General features: G+C 54.7%; 1 protein-coding gene across 1 annotated transcript; it reads left to right on the forward strand.

Annotated features, from left to right (window-relative positions):
* The first annotated feature begins 1316 nt into the window (after positions 1-1316).
* On the forward strand, positions 1317-20599 carry CTSH (cathepsin H). Its single transcript, XM_082852977.1, has 12 exons — positions 1317-1437; positions 4766-4797; positions 5468-5573; positions 7129-7199; positions 7780-7884; positions 10440-10526; positions 11290-11345; positions 13136-13217; positions 14480-14548; positions 17311-17417; positions 19231-19356; positions 20169-20599. The coding sequence occupies exons 1-12, from the start codon at positions 1347-1349 to the stop codon at positions 20242-20244; spliced, it is 1008 nt and encodes a 335-aa protein (XP_082709103.1). The 5' UTR covers positions 1317-1346; the 3' UTR covers positions 20245-20599.
* The last annotated feature ends 651 nt before the right edge of the window (positions 20600-21250 follow it).

Consider the following 21250-nt stretch of genomic DNA (forward strand, 5'->3'; position numbering starts at 1 on the left):
TTAACTTTCCAAATAGCAACCATGCAGGGTCTTTCCTCAGACATTTGCCTCAAAGCACACCCAAGGGGCATCCAGACAGGGGCTGATTTATAAACTGACAAAGATCTGCTTTATCTGAAAAGACAGTGTCTGCTTTCACTGCTAACCTTCATGCAGATTCAGTGCCCACCCTGAGCGGTCACCCTGAAGCCCTGTAAGTGCCGATTCCAGAGCCATACCCAGACTTGCTAGTCAAATCCCAAGACAGAACTCCAGGAATCTGCTTCCCCAGGAGCCTCACAGGCAGAGTCTGGGTGAGAACTAGGTTTCCTCCTGTCTGAGGGAGGGAGACATAAGACAGCTCAGATCTGACAGGCCAGCCCTAACAGGCTCTGGCCACACCGAAATGCCTCGGGCTACAAAAGAGCAGGGTGACCAAGTGCAGTAGGTCAAATCTGGGTTCAGACTCCCTCTGCACGCTTACTGGGAACGTTACCATCAACTCTCAGAGCCTCAGTTTCCCCACTTGTAAAATGGCAGGTCCACAACCTGCCACTTGGCAGGGTGATGACCTAAGTGAAGAACCTGGTCCCACTGGGTGCTGCAGGCAGGTCTGATCATCCTCTCCTCTCCCTTGAAGCAACCCCTGTGCATGTTTCCTTCATTGGAGATGTTCATTATTTTATTTATCTCACACCCAGACTCTTATAAATCATATTCTTCCTTTTTCAGATTTGCAAAAAAGAAAAAATGGCTCTACAGCTGCTAATAGGACTTTCTCAGCAGAAAGACTTTAGACTTTCTTGGGGGGCGGGCGGGGCTAGGGGTGGAACAAGCTCATAAAAACTGCTATCTACTTCCTCTAGTTTAAGTTCATCCCAAGGCTCAAGGGACAACCAGGGGAATGTGATTAATGAGGATGGGAGATGGGGGCTCTGGAGTGGGGACAGGCACCACCCTCGCCCATAGTGCCTGCCAGTCCTGACAGACCGGCAGATCTAGGACCCCGCCGCACGGAGCGGTCCAACTCTCCTCTGCCCTTCCTTGCAGAGAAGGAGAAAGGGGAGTGATGTGGCCAGGACGGGAGGTCGAAGGTGCTCCACTCCCACGAGCCTGGCGCTCCGGGCAGTCCTGCAGGGTCCCGCCGCCTCCCGCCTCCTCCCCCCGCCTCCCGCCTCCTCCCCCCGCCTCCCGCCTCCTCCCCCCGCCTCCCGCCTCCTCCCCCCGCCTCCCGCCTCCTCCCCCCGCCCCCCAACTCCCGCCCGGCCCCGCCCCTCGCGCCCTCCCGCCCCCGCGAGGCGGCTTTTGGCTGCCTGCCCCGCGGCCTCCGGAGTCAGTGCGCCGGCCGAGTCGCAGCCACCGCCACGATGTGGGCCATCCTGCCGCTGCTCTGCGCCGGAGCCTGGCTCCTAGGCCCCACCTCCTGCGGCGCCGCCGACCTGGCAGTGAGCTCCCTAGGTACGGGGACGAGCGCCCCCGGAAAGGGGCCCGGCAGGTCGGAGACTCTGGGGACCTTGGGCGGGTGGGGACTCTGGGCTCGGGAGCAGCCGGGCAGCGCATTTCCCAGGCCCGAGGCTCAAGGGCTCTGCGGGTCGGTAACAGGGATCCAGCCAGGGTGACCTGTGTGACGGGGAGGGGGGCGGGAGGAGGGAGAGGTTTGGAGGGCGGGCGTCTCGCGTGAGCAGAGGAGCGGGTGGCTAGGTGCCCAGGGTCCCCCTTGCTCGGGGCGCTGCAGAGACTAGTACGCCACAGCAGTCTGCGGCCCCTTCTGCCCTCCACCCCCCATCTGGAGACTTCGAGGACGTTGATCTGCCCGTGCCGGAGGCAAGCAGGGACTTTCCAGCCTTTCCTAGTAGCTTCCAGGGACTTGCACATAGGGGATCCCCAGAGGTGCCTTGAGAGCCTGTCTGTACAATGGGCTGGACGGGCTGTTTGGAGGAGTGACTTGCACTTAGAGCAATAGCAGTTTTAGCCCCTGAAGACTGAGGGTGTTTGTTCCAAGGGCTCAGGGTGGTAAGGTCCAGCCCCAGGGCTCCCCTTTATGGCCAGGTGGGCTGTGAGTGGCCCAGCTTCATGCTGCTCTTACACCCCTTCTATTGCTGGGGGTCCAGCCACCTCCCCCGGCTGAAGGCTCGCCCCTGCAGCCTCCCTCCTGCCCTGCCACTCCCCACCCTCAGCCTCTGCCCACTGCCCACAGGCTCTGACCTCAGCAGACCACCAGCCCCCTCACCCTGAGGACAAAGAATTGTAGCCAAAGAGCAGCCTGGGGATGGGACAGAGATCACTGGGGCTGAATCTTTTCGACCAGAATCTTGCCTTATTCCTCCCGACCCATTTGTCCAAGGAAGTCCCCCAGTCTTGCAGACCTGGGAGGACGCCCAGCTCCAGCTCAGTCCCAACCTAAGGAAAACCCAGCTGCCCCCAAGCCAGGGCTTTGCTTTACCCTGGCTGTGTCCTGCGTGGAGGAGGAGGGCTGGTGCTGGAAGCCGTCTTAACACCAAAGCAGGGCTTGGCAAACTTTTTCCTTATGTAAAGGGCCAGCTAGTAAATATTTCAGGCTTTGTGAACCACACAGGCTCTGTAGCAGCTACCTGTGTTGAAAGCAGCCCTAGGCAGTGTGCAAATGAATAAGCGGGTTGCATTCCCGGAAACTTTTACTTATAGACACTGAAATTTGAATTCAAATGATTTTAAGGTGCTACAAAATGTCATTTTTAAAAAACCATTCAAAAGTGTGAACACTGTTAGCTCGTGGGCCATACAAAAACAGGCTAATCCCTGTTCTAGACACTCCCACGTGGTCCCCGAGACAGGGCGGTACATAAAGGATGCGTGCTTTCTTCCAAAAGTCACAATGGATTGAAATGGATCTATCTGAGGTTGGGGTGAAGGGTCACCAGAGATCTTTCTCGCCCAAGATCATCTCTGGCTTTTTCTTCTGCTGACCTCCAGCGAATGAGAACTAATACTGGGTTTTCACACCTGCTTGTTGCTTTTGAAACCTCTGGAGGCAAACACTGGTCAGTTGTCCTAAACTCCATCTGCCTTAAATCTGTCTTTCTCTGAAGCCATCCGCTGTAGCAGGGCCTTAACTAGGATTTGCAATCCTCTGAAACCCCACGCAGGGCATATATTGGGGAAATGTGCATTTCTTCCCCAGGGAAAATGGCTATCACTTGCTCTCCGGAACAGATCTGTGACCCACAAGGGGAGATCCTAAATTCCATACAACAGTGATCTTCAAACTGTGGGGTGTGGATCAGTGGGGAAACACAGAAAAGTTCCAAGTGATACCGGCACAGACAGGGAATCTATTTCCAAACCCTTTACTTCCAAGAGAAGAGAGGACCTCACCAAAGTATCAGCTGCTGGGGTCCTAGAAATAATGTTGCGTAATAGAGCACCATGTGATTTGGGGCGTAGGAAGGAGTGCAAGGAATTGAGTGACATTGCTCTAAAAATTGCCTTCTGTTCCCAGAAGCAATAAGCAATGAACAATCCTGTTTATTTGAGCAGAATTTCTCAAGCCTTTTAAAGGGCTGAGGCAAAGACCAGAATTAATGCTAACCCATTCGAGAAACTCGGTAATATTCACCCATGAATATATAAATCCATGGGGAGGGGGGTTGTTAGTAAAGTTTAATTTACCTCATTAAGAGATGCCTTTCCGATACAAGTTTACTTTTTATGTTTAACAAATACTTTTCATAAGGTATATTTGACATGTTTTAATCAGTGTTAATAATGATGGTGATGATGATGACTTAATCCAGAATAAATTTTTATAATAGTCAGAGGCATATGGGTCACAGGGAGTAACAGTAATTTAAATTTATACTTTCCGTTCTTGTTGTTGCATAAAAGGATGCTAGAGCGACCAAGTATAAACAGATACTCCCTTAGGGTAAAATTCTGTGAGATGTGGGTGGAGATGGGAGTTCAAGGAGAAAAAGAAACTATCTGAAATATCCAGCTCTTGTAGAAGGGCTTGTTCATGTTACTGATGGTGGATATCAAATCATGATGGTATCATGGATCTTTCTGGCCAGCTTTAAAAGAATGATGTAACAGTCTTATTTTTATATGTCATTCTTTACAATAAGCTGGAATACATCCTTTGCAGCTATGAACATTTGAAGTGCAGTTTTTAGATAGCTTAAAAATGTACAAGGGTGGATATGGCAGGGGTCTACAAATGACTGGCCAGCCCGTTTTTTGTAAATAAAGGTTTATTGAAACAGTCACACCCCTTCGTTTTCACACACAAGGGCAGAGTTGAGTAGTTGTAACAGACTGTAGAGACAGCGAAGTCTAAGATATTTACCATCTGTCCCTTTAACAAAATTTTGCCCACACTTGGGATCTATAGGTTTTGAAATTAACTTCTTCCTGAAGTATAGCGCAGAAAAAGGCACAAATCATTAAATATGCATTTTAATGAATTTTCATAATCCAAACATACTCGTGAAACCAGCACCCAGATGAAGACATAGAACATCACCAGCACCCCAGAAGCCCCCTCTGTACCCCCACTAAGGACCACCACTATCCTGACTTTTAATACCATAGGTTAATGGCATGTAGTTTTTCAAAATTAATTTGGAGTACAAAAGCGGTAAGAGTTTGAGTTCCTCTTCACGTTCAGCATTAGATAACACCATTTTGGGTGCTTAAATTTAGCCCAGTTCCCTAAAATGCAAATCAGTTCTGATGTGCCCTACTTGGCTGTAGACGTTACTGCGAGACACCCAGGCCTAATTTTTTTTTTTCTTTTTTCTTTTTGCAGAGAAGTTTCACTTTAAGTCATGGATGTTGCAGGTCAGTGTCCAACTTCTTTCTGAAGTTCTTCACTTCTAAGTTTCCTGCTATCAAACGAAACTCTGCTGGATTTGAGATAATGAAGAGGGATTTTGCAACCCCATCTCCCTGGGTCTTTCCCAACCGGGAATCGGTCAAACACTGGGAACGATTCAGTTAAGTGAATTCCTTCCAAACAGTGGTCCCCAGTGATGAAGTTGGCTAGCAGCCTTTCAAGCCTTGAGATTCATTTCTGTATTTTGTATTCACGTCACATTGTGTGTTTGCTGCAAAATCAGTTGGAAAACGCTAGTGTGCGTATTTTTGAAACATGGCGATGTCTGCCATTAACTTGACCTAGTACCAGTTGCGGCGTCCAGAGGTGACCTGCACTTGGCAGGTCCTTCACCAGGGCCTCTTGGTCTCTTGGCTGACTCTCTGGCAGCTGCATGGGCTTCATTCTGGCCACAGGTCCCCAGAGGCAGCGGGCGGGGTGGGGGGTGGTGTTGCTTTGTAACTTCCTGACTTTCACCACAGAGACCCAGGGCAGTGTCCTGCCTGTGATACAGATTTGGCCTGAGAATCGTGGCAGAAAGAAAACCTGCAATCCTCCTCTTAGAAAACAAAACTGTCTCCCTCTGGTGAGCTGCATCCTGTTTCTGTGACTTATGGCTCATGTGTTTTGTTTCAGTACCAAAAGGAATACAGCTCGGAGGAGTACCACCACAGGCTGCAGGCGTTTGTCAGCAACTGGAGGAAGATCAATGCCCACAACGCCGGGAACCACACATTCAAAAGTACCGTGGGGCACCTTTCCTGCGGGCTTCTCGCCCATGGCAGGAGGGAGCATCTCAGATGGGGAAGGAGATCAATGAGTGGCGCCACTGATTAAAGGGCCCACTAGGGGCTTGGGGTGGACGGAGCAGCAAGCCAGGCTCTGAAGCTGGGCTTGGCTGACCTCAGATTCCGGCCGTTATTTTCTGAGATTCAAGGGGTTGTAGCTTTAGGACGATGCTGGTACCCCTGGGTGGTTGTGAAGTTTACGGGAGGTGTACAGAAGCCCTGCCCTGTTCCTGCCATCTGTGGGTCCAGCCCAGAGGCTAAGCCCCTGGACTGCTGTCGGGGCAGCCTCTTTAGAGACGTGCCCTGGACTCGAGCAGCCTCTTAGGACATCTGCCTTCCCTCCGGGTTAGTTTCACTAGAAACACACACACACCGCGTGTATACTGAGGGCTCAGAAATGACGGCAGTGTCAGCCAAGTTGGTGTTGTGGGCAAAAGCATGAGGTGGAAGGAAACCAGAGCTTGAATCTCACTTCTGCCCAGTATTGACTGTGTGACCCCGCTCTGAAGTTTTACTTGACTGTAAAGTAGAGAGGATAACGCTCCCCTCGCGGGTTAGGAAGACTGAAGGAGGTGGCAGGTGGGCAGGCAGTTGGCGCAGGTGTGCTGGTTCTGTACCCTGCCGTTCACCAGACTCACTGATGGGGTATCTAAAAATATGGGTGGCCAGGCCCCACCCCAGACCCATTACGTCTGCATCTCCAGGGTGCAGCCCAGACATTTGTACTGTGGAAAAACTCCCCCATGGGACTTCCCTGGTGGTCCAGTGGGTAAGACTCTGCGCTCCCAATGCAGGGGACCCGGGTTCAATCCCTAGTCAAGGAACTAGATCCCGCATGCATGCCACAGCTAAGAGTCCTCATGCTGCAACTAAAAGATCCCACATGCCGCAGCAAAGATCCCGTGTGCCACAGCTAAAACCTGGCGCAGCCAAAATAAATAAACAAATATTACAAAAGAAAAAGAAAGAAAAAGAAAGAGAAGGCAAGCTCCCCAGGGAATTCTGAAGCAAGTGAAGTTGACCTTGGTATATTGAATTACAGTTGAACAATGCAGGGTTAGAGGCACTGACCCTCTGCACCGCTGAGAATCTGAGTATAATTTACAGTCTGCCCTCCATATACACGGTTTCTCTGTATACCCAGTTCCTCTGTCTCCACGGTTCTGCATCCAAGGATCCAACCAACCTGGGATCATGTTGCACTGCAGTATTTACTACTGAAAAAAATCTGTGTGTAAGTGCATCTGCCCAGTTCAAACCATGCGGTTCAAGGGTCAACTGTAAAATCAACTATACTTCACTAAAAAATAAATTTAAAAAAAATTTTTTTGAAAGGGTCAACTGTACATGACATTTAAAAATTTAAAGGAGCCAAGTTGCAGGGGGCTATAAATCGGACACACGTGAACGTGGGGTTTCATTATTTTTTCTCTTTATTAGTGACTTACTGAGCTCCTCTTTTTTGTTGTGTTTTTTTGTTCGTTTATGGTTTTTCCTTCTCTTTTTCAGTGGGACCGAACCAGTTTTCAGACATGAGCTTTGCTGAATTAAAACGCAAGTATCTTTGGTCAGAACCTCAGGTGGGTGTTATTCATTGTGACCAAATCTGAGTCTTTTCGCTCAAACCTTTGGAATCAGCTCATAGCCCGCTCTGCTTCCAGAGCGGTTTGGCCCCTCCCCAACTGCAGCTGGGGGGCCCCCAGGTTCTTGGGGGATCCAGACATGTCAGCTCCCAGCAGTTCGTCAGTCCATGCTCATGGCCTCATGCAGACCCCAAACTTAGAGTTGCTAGAGAAAATACAGTTGCCCCTTAAAACTGAATTTCGGATAAACAACAAATAATATTTTAGCATAAGTATATCCTAAATATTGCACAGGACAGACACTACAGACTTATTCATCATTTATCTGAAATTCAAATTTAACTGAGTGAACTGTATTTTTATTTGCTAAATCCGCCTACCCTGTCCTAACTACGCCCAATCTGGGCTCCCAGAAGGACCTATCATTTAGCATTTGGAACCCATGGGTGGAGGTGGGATGGTTCTGACAGCTACAGTCTTTCTTATTCTCTCTTGGTGATTCCACTTTAATTACATACTTTTCCATCAAAACGGTTTCTCTTCTTCCCCCTGAAAAAAATGTAATTCGTTGTTTCAGAATTGCTCAGCCACCAAAGGCAACTACCTTCGGGGTGCTGGTCCCTACCCACCCTCCATGGACTGGCGGAAAAAAGGAAATTTTGTCTCACCAGTGAAAAATCAGGTATGCGTGACAATCCCCACCTTTCCCCACACACACACCAAATGGCCACATTCTCAGGCAGTATGCCAGGAAGAAAAACTCAAAAGAATCCCAAAACACAGAGAGTATATCCCCAACTCTATTTTTTTTCTCATCATCTCTCTAGCTGCCTTCCTCTGAAAGGCTGGGAGGTCATTGTTTTTATGGATGGCTCTGGGGGATAAAAGTGTATTTCTTCACTGGGCTGAAGTTTACCCATCCCCCTTGTTCCACCCCACTGTGTAAAGTTCCCCGTTGGCCCTAGGTCTCTTCTACAGTCACCCAAAACATCACGTTCTCTGTGCCCTTCAGTAACTGCACACCGGGACCCCGTTCCTACTGCCCACACATCTTTTCTTCCCCGTCCTCCATATGCTGCACGAGGCACCAGGGCCCAGCCCCTCCCTGGCTGGCTGCTTTCCCACAAGGGAGCTGCAGGTGGTTAGTGAACAGAATGGAACCCAGTGTTTCAGACCTGTCTCAGGAGCACCCCCGCAGGGCACAGCATGCCTGGCAAGGGGAGTGGCGGCGTCTTCCCCGCACTCACAGAGGTGAGGGCCCGGCCGCTGGCTGGAGGGTCCCAGCACATTGCTCTGTCCTGGAGAGTCTGGACCCACCCCTTGCTGTCCCCTGGAAGTGACAGTGCAGTGGCCTTCTTCAGGAAGATGCCGACCTCTCGATCCCAGGAAATACAGGTGAAGGTTTCCCTCCTGGAAGCACTTTGCTTTCCACTGAAACTCTCCATGAGAAACATTTTCTCCCTTTCCTTAAAGCCACATGGCATAGCTCCAAATCCTCCCAGGCTCACTGGGTTCCCAGAACCTGCCTAGTGATCTAGACGTTTAAACCAGCATCCGGAAGCCGAGACAAGTCTCCCCTCCCAGCAGTCGGAGGGGTAGAATGAAGTCAGCCCTCTGCCCCAAGCCCCAAAGGCAGCTTTTAGACCATCTGAGAATTCCATGACCGTTCAAAGCAACAAGCGTTAAATGTGGAAGCCCGAAACCTGCTCACCCTGTGGGCAGGTGAGAAGGGGAAGTCTGCCAAGAACGTTCCGGGTCCTTGTGTTAACTGACCCTCGGGCAGGACGGAACCCCGGGGCGGAGGGGCCAGAAGAAGGCGATTACCCTCATGGGTGTGTGTGGTCTCTCACTGTAGACACCATGCGGTTACACATACGTTGACCGGATCTGACATTAGCTCAGCAGCCTTGAGGGTTTCTCACTTTACAGAGGAGGAAGCGCTGAAGGTACAAGGCAAGCAGATGACAGAGGGCCCTTCCATCCGGGTCTCTGCTCAAGGCCAGTGCTGGCCACTCGGCCCTGCCCTGCCTCCTGCAGTGGTGGCCAAGCCCAGCCTCTGACCAGCCAGAGACGCTCTGACCAGGCCCTCCCTCCCTGCCGAGGGAAGGCTTTGAGAGGAAGAACTGGGGCCCGGGGTAGGGTGAAGGCTCTTTCCAGGGAGACAGCAGTGAGGACTCAACAAGGACAGCGAGGACGGGAATCTTAGGAGAAGTTTCAGAAGTAAAATATGGAAGACTGAACCAGCAAGGGGCAGAACAGAGAGCCCAAGATGCGGCTGAGAGAAAAACACAAACAACAGCTAATATTACGGAGTCCGTGGGGTAACTGCACGACGGGCAGGATCTCATCTACCCCTCTGACAAACAGCCCTGTGAGGCAAGCACGGCTGTTCCCACGTTACAAATGATGAGACCGAGGGTCAGAGTGGGCAGCAGCTCGCCCAGGTCGCATGGTGGGTGTGGGGCAGAGCTATGATTTGAACCAGGCTGGCAGGTTCCAGCGCCCGACTCTGAGCCCTCGGGAGGCGCCGGGAGGAAGGTGGCCGGGCAGCGGCAGTGACCGTGGCAGAGGACGGGGAGATGGACGGGTGGGGCAGGACACGCAGAGTCTGAGGGGTTTGGGGTGTATATGGGTGGGATCATCTGGGAGACAGGGTGTCTGGGCCTGGGTGGAGGTGAGGGCTGAGCGTTTGGGGAGTTGTCAGTTTAACAGTTGGGACTGTGGGTGAGATTGGAGGTGGAAAGGTGAGAGAGAAGCTTCTAGAAACAGGACTCTGGCGAGTCCTTCTGTTGGAAGACAGTGGGAAGAAGAGGAATCAGCATAAGATTCAGAAGTAGAGGGACTTCCCTGGCGGTCGAGTGGTTAAGACCCTGCGCTTCCACTGCCGGGGCATGGGTTCCATCCCTGGTCGAGGAACTAAGATCCCGCATGCCAAAAAAAGATTCCGAGGAACAGAAGAGCACAGAGTGGGGTCGGGAGGGAGGGCTCTGGCGTGTAGGCCGGTGTGGGTTGGTAGCGGGGGGGCCAGGACTGGGAGCGCTCGTCAGCGGTGGCGGCTGCTGCTTCCCCTGTGCGAGCCTCGGCCTCCTCGTCTGCAACACGGGGAGAAGGATGCCGGCCTCGCGGGCCTCGTGAGGGTCAGCATGGACAGTGTGGGCCAGGGCTTTGTCAGCTGAAGTCACGGGAGCCCACGGGGTCCTGGTCCCTGACCTCCCTCCCCCTCCCCTTGGCCTCTAGGGCAGATGCGGCAGTTGCTGGACCTTCTCCACCACCGGGGCCCTGGAGTCTGCTGTCGCCATAGCAACTGGGAGGCTGCCCTCTTTGGTGAGCGATCAGCCATGGTGCTGGGGGAGGGATGCGGGAGAGGGGTCACAGCTTCGCTCCAAGGCCTGATTCGGAGGGCCAGACCTGGGCCGTCAGGCTTCTTAGTGACTTTTGCTGACAGTGCCATTTCAGTTGGACTTCAGGTGTCCCAGCCTCATGGACACGCAGCATGCAGACCTCAGCTGACACTTCAGAAGGAATGAGGCTTGTTGAGGGGATGGCCCAAGGGCTCATCCCTGGGTGGGTCGGGGTGTTCCTCAGTGTGGCCACCTGGGGCCTTCCGAGAGCAGAGCCTGCCTGGGAGGCAGCCCTGTAGGAGCTGTGGCCCCTCTCAAGCTGGTCACCTTCAGGCAGGGAAGAGCGAGCGGGGACCCCTGAGACCCTGGAGTGAGGGGTGACTGCCCAGCCGCTGCCTCCTGTGTGGGGAAGAGGGGCCGGCAAGGCTGGTGAGGGCCGCCAGGAACCGGCTTGAGGGAAGGCATGTCCCCTCCCCCTCCCATCTGCCACCACGGGACCCCAGGAGCCACACGTACGTGCACACCTCCAGGGCCCCCCGCGTCCTCTCACCTGCCCGCTTGGCTGCCAGGCCGTCGCTGAGCTTCTCCCCGAGAGAGGCCGGCTGCTGGGGAGACAGCCCTTGCCCTCCGGGAGCTTAGCATCTGGTGCCCTTGGGCCCGGGCGGGCGGGGCCGCAGGCGTGGGTCCGCTCGGGAGGCAAGGCGCTGCAGGCGCCCAGCTCACCGGGCGTGCGTTCCTCCCTCCAGGCCGAGCAGCAGCTGGTGGACTGCGCCCAGAACTTCAACAATCACGGCTGCCAAGGGTACGGCCCTGACCGGGATGGGGGGTGGGGGGCAAAGCCCCTGCTCATTTCCCGGGGTCACTTCTGTCGGGCCTCGTACGGGCCAGGCACTGCCACAGCCTCTGCCCTCGGTGGGAGCAAAATCGGCCCCGCTTGTGGAGGGGGAAGGTCACCTCACACGCCCAAGGTCCCTCAGCTGGAACGGGCAGAGCTGTAATGCAAGCCCAGGCCTGGCTGGTTCCAAGATCCATCCTCGTTCCCTGGTGTCAGCCGGATTTCACCCCACAGCACACTTGGCCTCACCGGCCACCAAGGCCTCTGGCGAGTGGCCAAAAGAATTCATAGAATGAGAAGCACATCATCCTCCAAAACCACGATCCACACACAGGTGTCTGGTTGGCCTTTCCACAGGTTCTCTAAAGCTCTAGCCACCCCAGCTTGGCAGGCCGCGTCGAGGAGCTTTCCTGTAGATGTGGTGCAGGGTTCAGGCATAAAGGCTGCGTCTCTGCTGGGCCTGCTTTCCTGGCCCTTTTTTTTAATTTATTTTTTTGGCCATACCACATGGCTTGCAGGATCTTAGTGCCCCGACCAGGGATCAAACCCGAGTCCAGTGAAAGCACTGAGTCTTAACCACTGGACCGCCAGGGAATTCCCCGACCCACGGGTTCTTAGGGATTTACCCACGTTTCTCTGTGTCTCCAGCCCTCATCTCCTCCTCACGTGCTCTGAGACCTTTCCTCGGGATGAGCGGCTTTCCCAGAACATACGTGTGTAAAGCCAGGCCCTCGTGCTCCCCTAGGGCACGCTCCCAGCCTCGCCTCCGCTCGCCTACCTGCAGCCCATCCCTCTCTCGGGCGAGTCCTGGGAAGGCCCGGTGCTCCACCTGCTCTGACAGAGCCAGCACGAGGGCCTCCACGCTCGGGCTGCGTCTGGGAGTCGGGGGTGAAGCCACGGCCTAGTTGCTGGTCCACCATCATATCATGGTTAGCCTCATGGCTTTTTGGTCTCTTTCCTCTTTGCAACTTATAAACACCACCCGTCACAGGTCTGAAAGGGCATCCTGGGGCCCCACCATTTTTCCGAGGGATGTTTGCTTTGGTTTACTTCATTTTTTCGTTCATTCAGCAAGTACGACAGCACCTGCCCTGTATGTAGGCACGAGGGATACAGCAGCTGATGTTCTAGCTGTGCCGCAGGTGGGGTGGTGACAGATGCTCTGGACAAAACCCAGAAGGGACAGGCGATTGATGGGGAGTCGTGGCTGGATAGCTGTTGAGTCTTCTTTACTCCAGGAGGCAACACGGGGTGGAAGATCCACCTTTGGAAGCAGATCCTGGCTGTAGCTCTGGGGCCCTGGGCAAGTTGTTCAGCCTTTCTGAGCTTCAAGAAGTAACAGCAGCTACCTCCCGGGGTTCTGAGGGGTTGGAAAGTCACGTTTGCAGAGCGCCTGCCCAGGCGGGGCCCAGTGGGCACGGTGGTGGCAACGACAGTCAGCTTGGCAGATCCTGTCGGGTCCTGTTCCTGACAGAGCGAGGGGCCTGGCTTTCAGAGGTCTCTGTCCCACGGAAGCACGTGTGGCTGGACCTTGGACCCTCCTTGATAGCCTCTTCTGAGTCTGTTGAGCTGTATCCTGAGGCCGAGCAAACAGGGTGGCATTGCTAGCCCCTCGGAGACTTCTCTGCCCCTGGGACATGCCCCAACCACGGCCTCCCAGCCCTGCCAGGGCAAACGTCTCCAAGCTCCAGCCCCTGCAGGCCCCGCCTCCATCGGGGCCAGTCTCAGGTAGGCACAGCTGTGTATGCTTCTTGCAGGGGTCTCCCCAGCCAGGCCTTCGAGTACATCCGGTACAACAAGGGCATCATGGGTGAAGACACCTACCCCTACAAGGGCCAGGTAACTCTGGGCAGCCTGGGCTCTGTCTTCTGGATCTGCAATGCTCCCCATCTCCGTTCTTGTCCCAGCCTCGGAACACATCTCTTCCCCTGCACCCCTCTGGAGGACTCCCCACTTCCACCCGGATTCTCAGAATTGTCTCTTGCAGCTCACTTTTTCCCCTCCTCTACTTGCCCAAGCCCCAGCTGTCAGCCAGCCGGGGGGGCCTCTTACCGCCCTGTGTGTGGCAGCACCGTCAGGCTGCCCCGCCCTGCCGTGAGTGCACCGGGACGCCGTCTGTTGGCTTCTTCCCTCCCCGTTCGTGCGGACAGCACTCCTGGGCCCACACCCACTTTGTCCAGGGCCTCCCCTGCCATCACCTCAACCCCGCCTTTGCACGTCTGGGCACCTCGACTGTCCCACAAACCCGGGATTCCTCCTGTATCTCCCCTCTCGGCGATGGGAGGACCACCCTTCCCTAAAATGTCTTGGCGGCCAGTGGTCCGTTCTTGGGGCGGCTCCCTGACCCAGACCTCACCTCAGTCAGCCTTCTGACCATCTTAGACCTTCTCGCATCTGCTCCTTTGGTCCATTCTGTGTCCCTGCCTGCACTCGGACCTTGGCTTCCCTTCACCCTAGATCACTGCGGGTGCCCTCTCCTTGGCCCCCACCCACCCACCCAGGGGCCGCCAGAGTGGCCTCTGAGACTCAGCTCTGACCACACCCTGCCTTGTTCAGAACTCTTCAAAGGCTCCTCAGGGCCTGCAAGAGAAACTCCAGACTCTTCGGCCTGCCTTTCGAGGCCTGCCCTCCCCCCACATCGCACAGATCTGTCTTCCCAGTCTTGGCTTTTACTTCACTCTCCCCTTCATAAGCCTTATGCTCCCACCCACCCCCAACTTGCTGGTTCCTAAACGTCAGGTCCTGCCTTCTTGTCATCCTGACCGTCTCTCCCGCCTCAGAAGGGTTTGATCTTCCCTCCGTGTGTCCTCTGCGCCTGCCTCTTGCAGGTGAAGTTCCTTGGGCTGAGACTGGCCCCTTCCTTGTGCTCCCAGCAGGTGCCATGCGAGCCCACCTCTGCCAAAGCCAGCACAGGACCCTTTCCTCCCACTAGACTGTGAGGTCCTTGAGGGCAAGGAGGCCTCTAGTTCCCTCACAAGTGACCTCATCACCCAGGCTTTCGCTTTATAAATGTTATCAAATTGCACAGGGGAGGCCTGAAGTCTCAGCCCAGGGCCGAGCATCCCTAACCTGTATCCCATGACCTTTGCCACCCTGAACAGGATGGTGAGTGCAAGTTCCAGCCCAGTAAGGCCATTGCTTTTGTCAAGGATGTAGCCAACATCACAATGGTGAGTACCGATCCTTCTCTCGGATAGGGAATGTGTTCTGATCAGGAGGCCAGTCTCCACTGCCGTCAGAGGGCCAATGGGCACTGCAGGGCAGCCTTTCTGAGCAGCACATCACTTTGATTCAAGAGTTTTGATTATCCTTGAATCTCAATCACCATGACGGGGGCAGGATGGGAGACAGGAGGGAAAGAGCAAGAGACTAGCATGCGGGTGCTCTGGTTCTGACCTGGGTCTGTACAACTCTTCCATCTTGTGTTTCAGTTTTCTTGTCTGTAAAATGCAAAAATTAATCCCCATCCTACCAAAGAGGGTGTGAGGATGTGTGTGATGCCGGATATGTGTGTGAGAGATGGAATGTGAATGCACAGAGTATGAATGTGTGTCAGTCAGGATAAACCAGGTTATGCTGCAGGAACAGCTCCAAACTCTGGATGGCTTAAAACAATCAGATTTTATGTCTCATTCGTGTGGCATGTCCCTTGGTTTAAGCAGGGCTGTTCTCTGTGTCATTGGCTTCACTCCAGGACCCAGGCAGACGGAAAGAGTGGTAAATTATGCATTGGCTCTTAAAGCCAAAACAAGTTACACAGCCACACCTAACCTCAAGTAGATGGGGAAGTCCATAACTTCAGTAGAGTACAAACCGTACTCTGCCTGAGAGGGAGCTGGAATAAGTGTGAACAGCCCTCGTGACTCCACTGTTTGCATGTTTGCAAGCACGGGCGAACATGCATAAAGAGTGAAAGAATATTTCCACGGTGTGTGTAGGTGTGACGTGTGCTGATGAGAGCAGTAGGCTGAGGGTGTGTGCCCACAAATGTGTGCGTAAATCACAAACGTGATGACTGTGTAATGACAGTAGCTACCATTTAATTAAAGCATGCGCCATGCAGTCAGCAACAGTAATGAAATTTATGGAGTGCTGACAGGAGCTGTACCAACCACTTAACATGTATTACCAAGACAGCCCTAGGAGATAAATGTCATTATCACCTTCATTTTATAGGTGAAGAAAGGTTCAGAGTGGTTAAGTAACATGCCCAAGGCCACAAAGCTAGAAGTGGAAGCTGCATTTGAACGGAAACCATGTCATTCCAAAATCTACACCCTGTATTTGGGATATTTCTGACTATGGTAGATTTATCTTCAAACAAGAGCCAGTGGGCTTCCCTGGTGGCGTAGTGGTTGAGAGTCCGCCTGCCCATGCAGGGGATGCGAGTTCGTGCACCGGTCCGGGAAGATCCCACATGCCGCAGAGCGGCTGGGCCCGTGAGCCATGGCCGCTGAGCCTGCGCGTCTGGAGCCTGTGCTCCCGCAACAGGAGAGGCCACGTCAGTGAGAGGGCGCGTACCACACACACACAAAAAAAACAAGAGCCAGTTTCTTTTAGATACACTCACCAAGGGCTGACCGACTCTGGCCCATTCGTATCCCATTAGGCAGTGAACCGGGAGCTCAAAGGTATCCCTTTTGCCTGGTGCCCAGGAGAGCCTTGCCCATGGCACCTGCAGGGCCCTAAGAGCAGGCCAGCACTGGCGTCCGGCCCTCCTTGGCAGGGCCGAGGGATGGCCACAGGAACGGCTAGCTCCACGACATGCTCCCCTCTAGGTGAGCAGGCCTCCATGCCTTCCTGCTCTCATCTGCCCTGACCTGTCTGTGCTCACAAGGCCTTTTCTGAGCACAGGGAAGGGAGCGGCTTGCTTATCAGGCAGCCGTTTGCTCTTTGCAGCCGTGTCACTGCCTGCCCCTCCAGGGAGGCAGGACGGAGGAAGGGCTGGTGCCCCAGCCCCTCCAGCCTGACCCTCCCTCAGCAGAGCCCTGGCCTCAGCTCAGCCTCATTTCAACTCCCTGAGTCTCCAGCCAGGGGAATGGCCTCCTTAGCTCACGCTAACCCAGTGGGTCCCAGCAGGGATGCTTTAAGAAATCCTGCTGCATGGGACCCACCCTGGAGATGCTGATGTAATCGTCTGGGGCGCAGCCTGGGCACTGGGATTTTGTAAAGCTCCCCCGGTGATTGCAACTGCTGCTCTCGCCCAGTCTCCGCAGCTCTGTTCCAAAGCCGCAGCCTCCAGGAAGCCTCTGACTTCCTCATGCCACCTTCCCCACTGGACGGGGATGCATCCTCCTCGGGCACACACACATTTCTACCACCGTCTGGGCCTTATCTGCTCATGGACTTCTAACCCCTGAGTTCTACCAAAAAAAGCTCCTTAGACTGGCGTTGTGGGTGCAGGGGTTCCTGCGGATGGGAGTGGGGGAGTCACACCCATCTCTGCACTCCCTGGAGCCCCTGGTCCATGGGAGGGCCTTGGCATGTGGCTGTGAGTGAGCGAGTAAATGAGTCCATGCTGTACCCTGGGCCTGACCCGGAAGGGTGCAGGATTCCCTCGGAGCAGAGCAGGGAGGGGGAGAGAGAGGAGCGCGCGGTCCAGCCCAGCAAAGCCGAGGGAGGTCACAGGGGAGCCAGGATTTGGGAGGAGGGGCCCACAAGCCAAATAACCCCAAGGATCCCGGCCATTCAGGCGCAAGAGGGCAGGGGCCCCCATACCAGCCCCCAATACCCAGGGCTTGGCTCTGCTGTAAGGAAGGGCAGCTCCCCCTTGGCGGCAGCTTTTTGGCCTAAAACAGACTTCTCTTCCCTCCTCAGAATCATCGCTTTGAGCCTCTGTCCCCTACTTTGGGGCAAAGGGCCATATTTCACAAGTGGGGTGGGGAGGTGGCAGAGGCCACATGTGTCCACCTGTCGGCCCCTCTGTCCACAGAACGACGAGGAGGCGATGGTGGAGGCGGTGGCCCTGTACAACCCTGTGAGCTTTGCCTTCGAGGTGACTGATGACTTTCTGATGTACAAAAAGGGTGTCTACTCCAGGTGAGCCGGGGAGGGGCTGGGTGGGCATTTCGCACCTTCCGCCAGTGCATCAGCCTGCAGCCCTGAAGGTCAGGATCCACGGTCCCCAAGTGGGAGGAGGAGAGGCGGTCACATGGCTGGTCAGGGCTGGTGTCCCGGCCCTCATTTGAGCCCAGAGCTCACCCTTCCTCAGCAGAAGAGCTGCCTCTCGTGATGAAAACCTGTGTTCAGAAATATGAAGATGTGAAATAGGAAATGGCTGCTCTCAGACACCAGAATCCCGTGCTGAAGCCTCCACCGCAGGGTTTTTCAGGAAGCCCGAGTTCTCTAACACTGGTGTCGTCTCACCCAGGCCTCTTGCCTGTTTTGCAATATGAGTTCGGCCACTTCCGGTAGCATCTCCTTCATGGCCCCTGGTCATCTGGCCATTCCGAAGTGCAGGTGTTCTCCAGGGCTTTCTCCTCAGCGCTCTGCCCTCTTCTCACACACTCCTTGAACTCCACGGCCAGCTGTTTGCTGAGAAATTCCAAGTCTCCATCCGCCAGCCTGGTCTCTGCCGGGCGTTAGACCCACAGATCTAAGGGCCTCGCTGCAGCATCAAGCTGGATGGCCCGTGGAAACCTGAGATCCTGCATGTTTCCGTCCCTCACCAGACGCTGCCCCACTAACACTGCTCAGAAGCGTGCTCTCTGCTCCCTCCCCGTGTCTCTGCCCACCGTTGCCTCCTTCCTGCTCTGTCCTTGTGCCCTCACCGCTGGTCCGTCCTCCACTCGGAGCCAGAGTCAGCCTTCGGGAACACCCTTCTCACCACTCCAACTTCTCCATCCTCCAGCATCTCCCCATCTCGTGTCTTAGCTCGGCCGGGGAAACCCTCGTGATCTGGTCCTTCTTTCTCCAAGCTCATTTCACGTCAAAGCCACCCGCGTCCTCCCTGTTCCACCCCGTGCCCCTGCCCCACTGAAGAGCTCATAGTTTTATGCGAGTCCCCTGCCTCCCCAGGGAAGCCTTGCCCCTGCCCCATCCCGTTCCCACCTGGTTGGATCCCCTCCCTCGGGCTCCTGTCAGCCCCCCAGCCGTCACAGCCCTCGGTCCACTGTATGGAAGTAGCCTCTCTGCCATCCTCCCTGCCGAAGGAGGCGTCCTAAATCCAGGAGCAGAGTTTTGCACGCTGCTGGTGTCTCGCACCTCGTCCCCGGGCCTGGCACGTACCAACAACTCAGTTACACGTCGGCTCAGTGATCACACGACCACTGCAGTTTGTCCTCTTGAAATTTTCAGAATTTCCTCATGAGAACCAGTTCACTAGCTAAAATGAGAAACCTGTGTAATTGTCCCAAATACAAGGTAATCTTAAAATTACATACAGTGGCAACAAAGCAATGCCATGTGAAACTCCAGCCGGACACTGTTGCCCTCAGCAGGTGCAGCAGGAGGGCTGCTCTCTCCTTGTTATGAAAGAGGCATCGGAAAGCGTCAGGTGTCAGAGCTGGGCCAGCACCACGCTAAATCTCGCTCCTTTGGGTGAGAAGAACCCAAGGGGCTGAAGAGAATACTTCTCTTTCCCTGTGACTAAACGAGAGTTAATTCACCACCTTAAATGCCTCCCAGTCCCCGCTTTGGGAAACCTTGCTCTAATTCCACTTGTTGGATGTGATCGAATCACCTTTTTTTTTTTTTCCTTTGGCTGTGCTGCACGGCAGGCCGGATCCTAGTTCCCCTACCAGGGATCCAACCCACATCCCCTGCAGTGGAAGCAGAGTCCTAACCCCTGGACCGCCACGGAAGTCCCACATATTTTCCATATTTTCAAGCTTCTTTCATTTTCACTTTCCAGTACTTCCTGTCATAAAACTCCAGATAAAGTAAACCACGCAGTCCTGGCTGTTGGGTATGGAGAAGAAAATGGGACACCCTATTGGATCGTGAAGAACTCTTGGGGTCCCCAGTGGGGAATGAAGGGGTAAGCAGCTTCCAGGTCCCGTGTGCTGGTAGGGGGCATGATTGCTCCGGGGTCTGGGGGCGCTCGGAGTGTGCAGGGGGTCTCCTCCACCTCAAATGTGGCTTCCAAGAAGAGGCTGCTAAACAGAGCCTTTAGCCCAGGCCAGGAAGAGGGGAGCGTGAGGATGTAACCCTCACACCCCCAAGAAGCCTCCAGCAGCCCCTCTCCCATCCTGGACCCCAGATTTTGATGACTCTGTGTCCGGAACAGGAGTCCATTTGGCTCAGGAGGTTCTATGACCACCACCAGGAAACAGTTCACAACACAGGACCCTGCTGGGACTAAGCCAGCACCTGGGAGGGCCTGTGGGTGAGAAATCCAAGCACCAAGTTTACCTGATGGCTGACAGCCCCTCCTTCTAGAATGGGGCTGGAATCAGGTGGCCTGGGTACATACCTTGATGGGACTTTGTCCCTGTCTCTTCTCTAAGACTGCGTGTCCTCACCTGAAAAGGGGGTTTTCATCTGTTACCCGAGGGGTCCCAGTGGTGATTAAATAACTACGTGAGGGCCTAGGCAGAGCTAAGAACGGGGTCCTCAGCAAACTCTGGGACAAGTGAGATATGGACAAAATAAGGAAGAGAGTTCAGGGGGCAGCCAGGTGGAGGGAAGGAGTTACTCACAGGTCAGAGATTTCCTGGTGGTCAGATAAACCCAGTACTGCTGTTCTGTGAGCAAGTTCAGAGGGCCTAATCCCTGGAGTCAGACCTTGGTTCCAGAAGGGGCTGTGGAGAGGAAGCCGCCAGCCACGCCTCAGCCCCTCCCTCTGTGCAGGTACTTCCTCTTGGAGCGCGGGAAGAACATGTGCGGCCTGGCAGCCTGCGCCTCCTACCCCATCCCCCTGGTGTGAGCCGGGGCTGCAGCAGCAGCAGCGACTGGTTGGTGGATGGAGGGAGGACCGGGCAGCCTGGGGCCTAAAACCCTGCCCTGGAGGAAGTGAGCGGTGGGAGACCCCCCGCCAGGGCCCTGAGCCTGGAAACCCAAAGAAAACGACGAGGAAGAATTCCATGGAGCAACAAGCCCACGCACGTCTTCTGACACAGAGGTCACCACCAGCCATGTGCCTTAAGCACGGTTTTTAACTGACTCAGCACCACATGGACCAAGAATGTTTTCTTCCCAGAAGGGCTGCTTTTCCCATTTGGAGGAAGCTCCACTGACAGTCTTTTCTGTGGTCTTTATTGAATAAACCTTCAGTGAGCACCTCCCCGAGTCAGGCTGTGTGCTGGGGCCTGGGCCTGCCTCCGGGCCCTGGCCTCCTAAGAGGGAGGCACCAAGGGGTGGCCGGCTCTCTGGCTGGGAGGACGGCGTGGGTGCTGGTGCCACTGTCTCCCAGAGGCGGGACCCGGGAGGAAGAACAGGTTTCATTTGAGATCTTGACTGTTCGTCCCCACAAGGGGAAAGAGGAGCTAGTGTGCCAGGCCCTGGCAGAGCCAGGATTCAAACCCACGACACCGGCCAGGAAGCCTGTACTTCTCCACGGGGCCTCCCCCGTCCCAGCTTCCTGCTCCTACTGCCCTGCCCCTCCGCCCGGGACTGCCCCCATCTCTTCCTCCCCTGATGCTCCCGCCACCTCCACCATTCCTTCTCTGGAGAAAATGGGGTCTCCATCCAGAGGGTGGCCGTGGAGTCTCTGCTGCTTCCCGATGCCTCTGGGCTCCAGGGAGTAGGGTCTGTGGCACGAGTTGGTGCTGTTGGTCCTACAGATCACAGATGTACCTAATAAGAAAATCTTTCATGTCATTTGGGCCTCCTGGAGAGCTAACAGCTTGAGACTTGTTATTTTCATGACAAGCCCTATTTAGACAATGCAAGTGTGGTTTAATCTGTTACAAAAGTCTAGTAACATAAGACAC

The sequence above is a fragment of the Leucopleurus acutus genome, assembly GCF_964270905.1.
Source record: "Leucopleurus acutus genome assembly, chromosome: 1".
Classification (NCBI taxonomy): domain Eukaryota; kingdom Metazoa; phylum Chordata; class Mammalia; order Artiodactyla; family Delphinidae; genus Leucopleurus; species Leucopleurus acutus.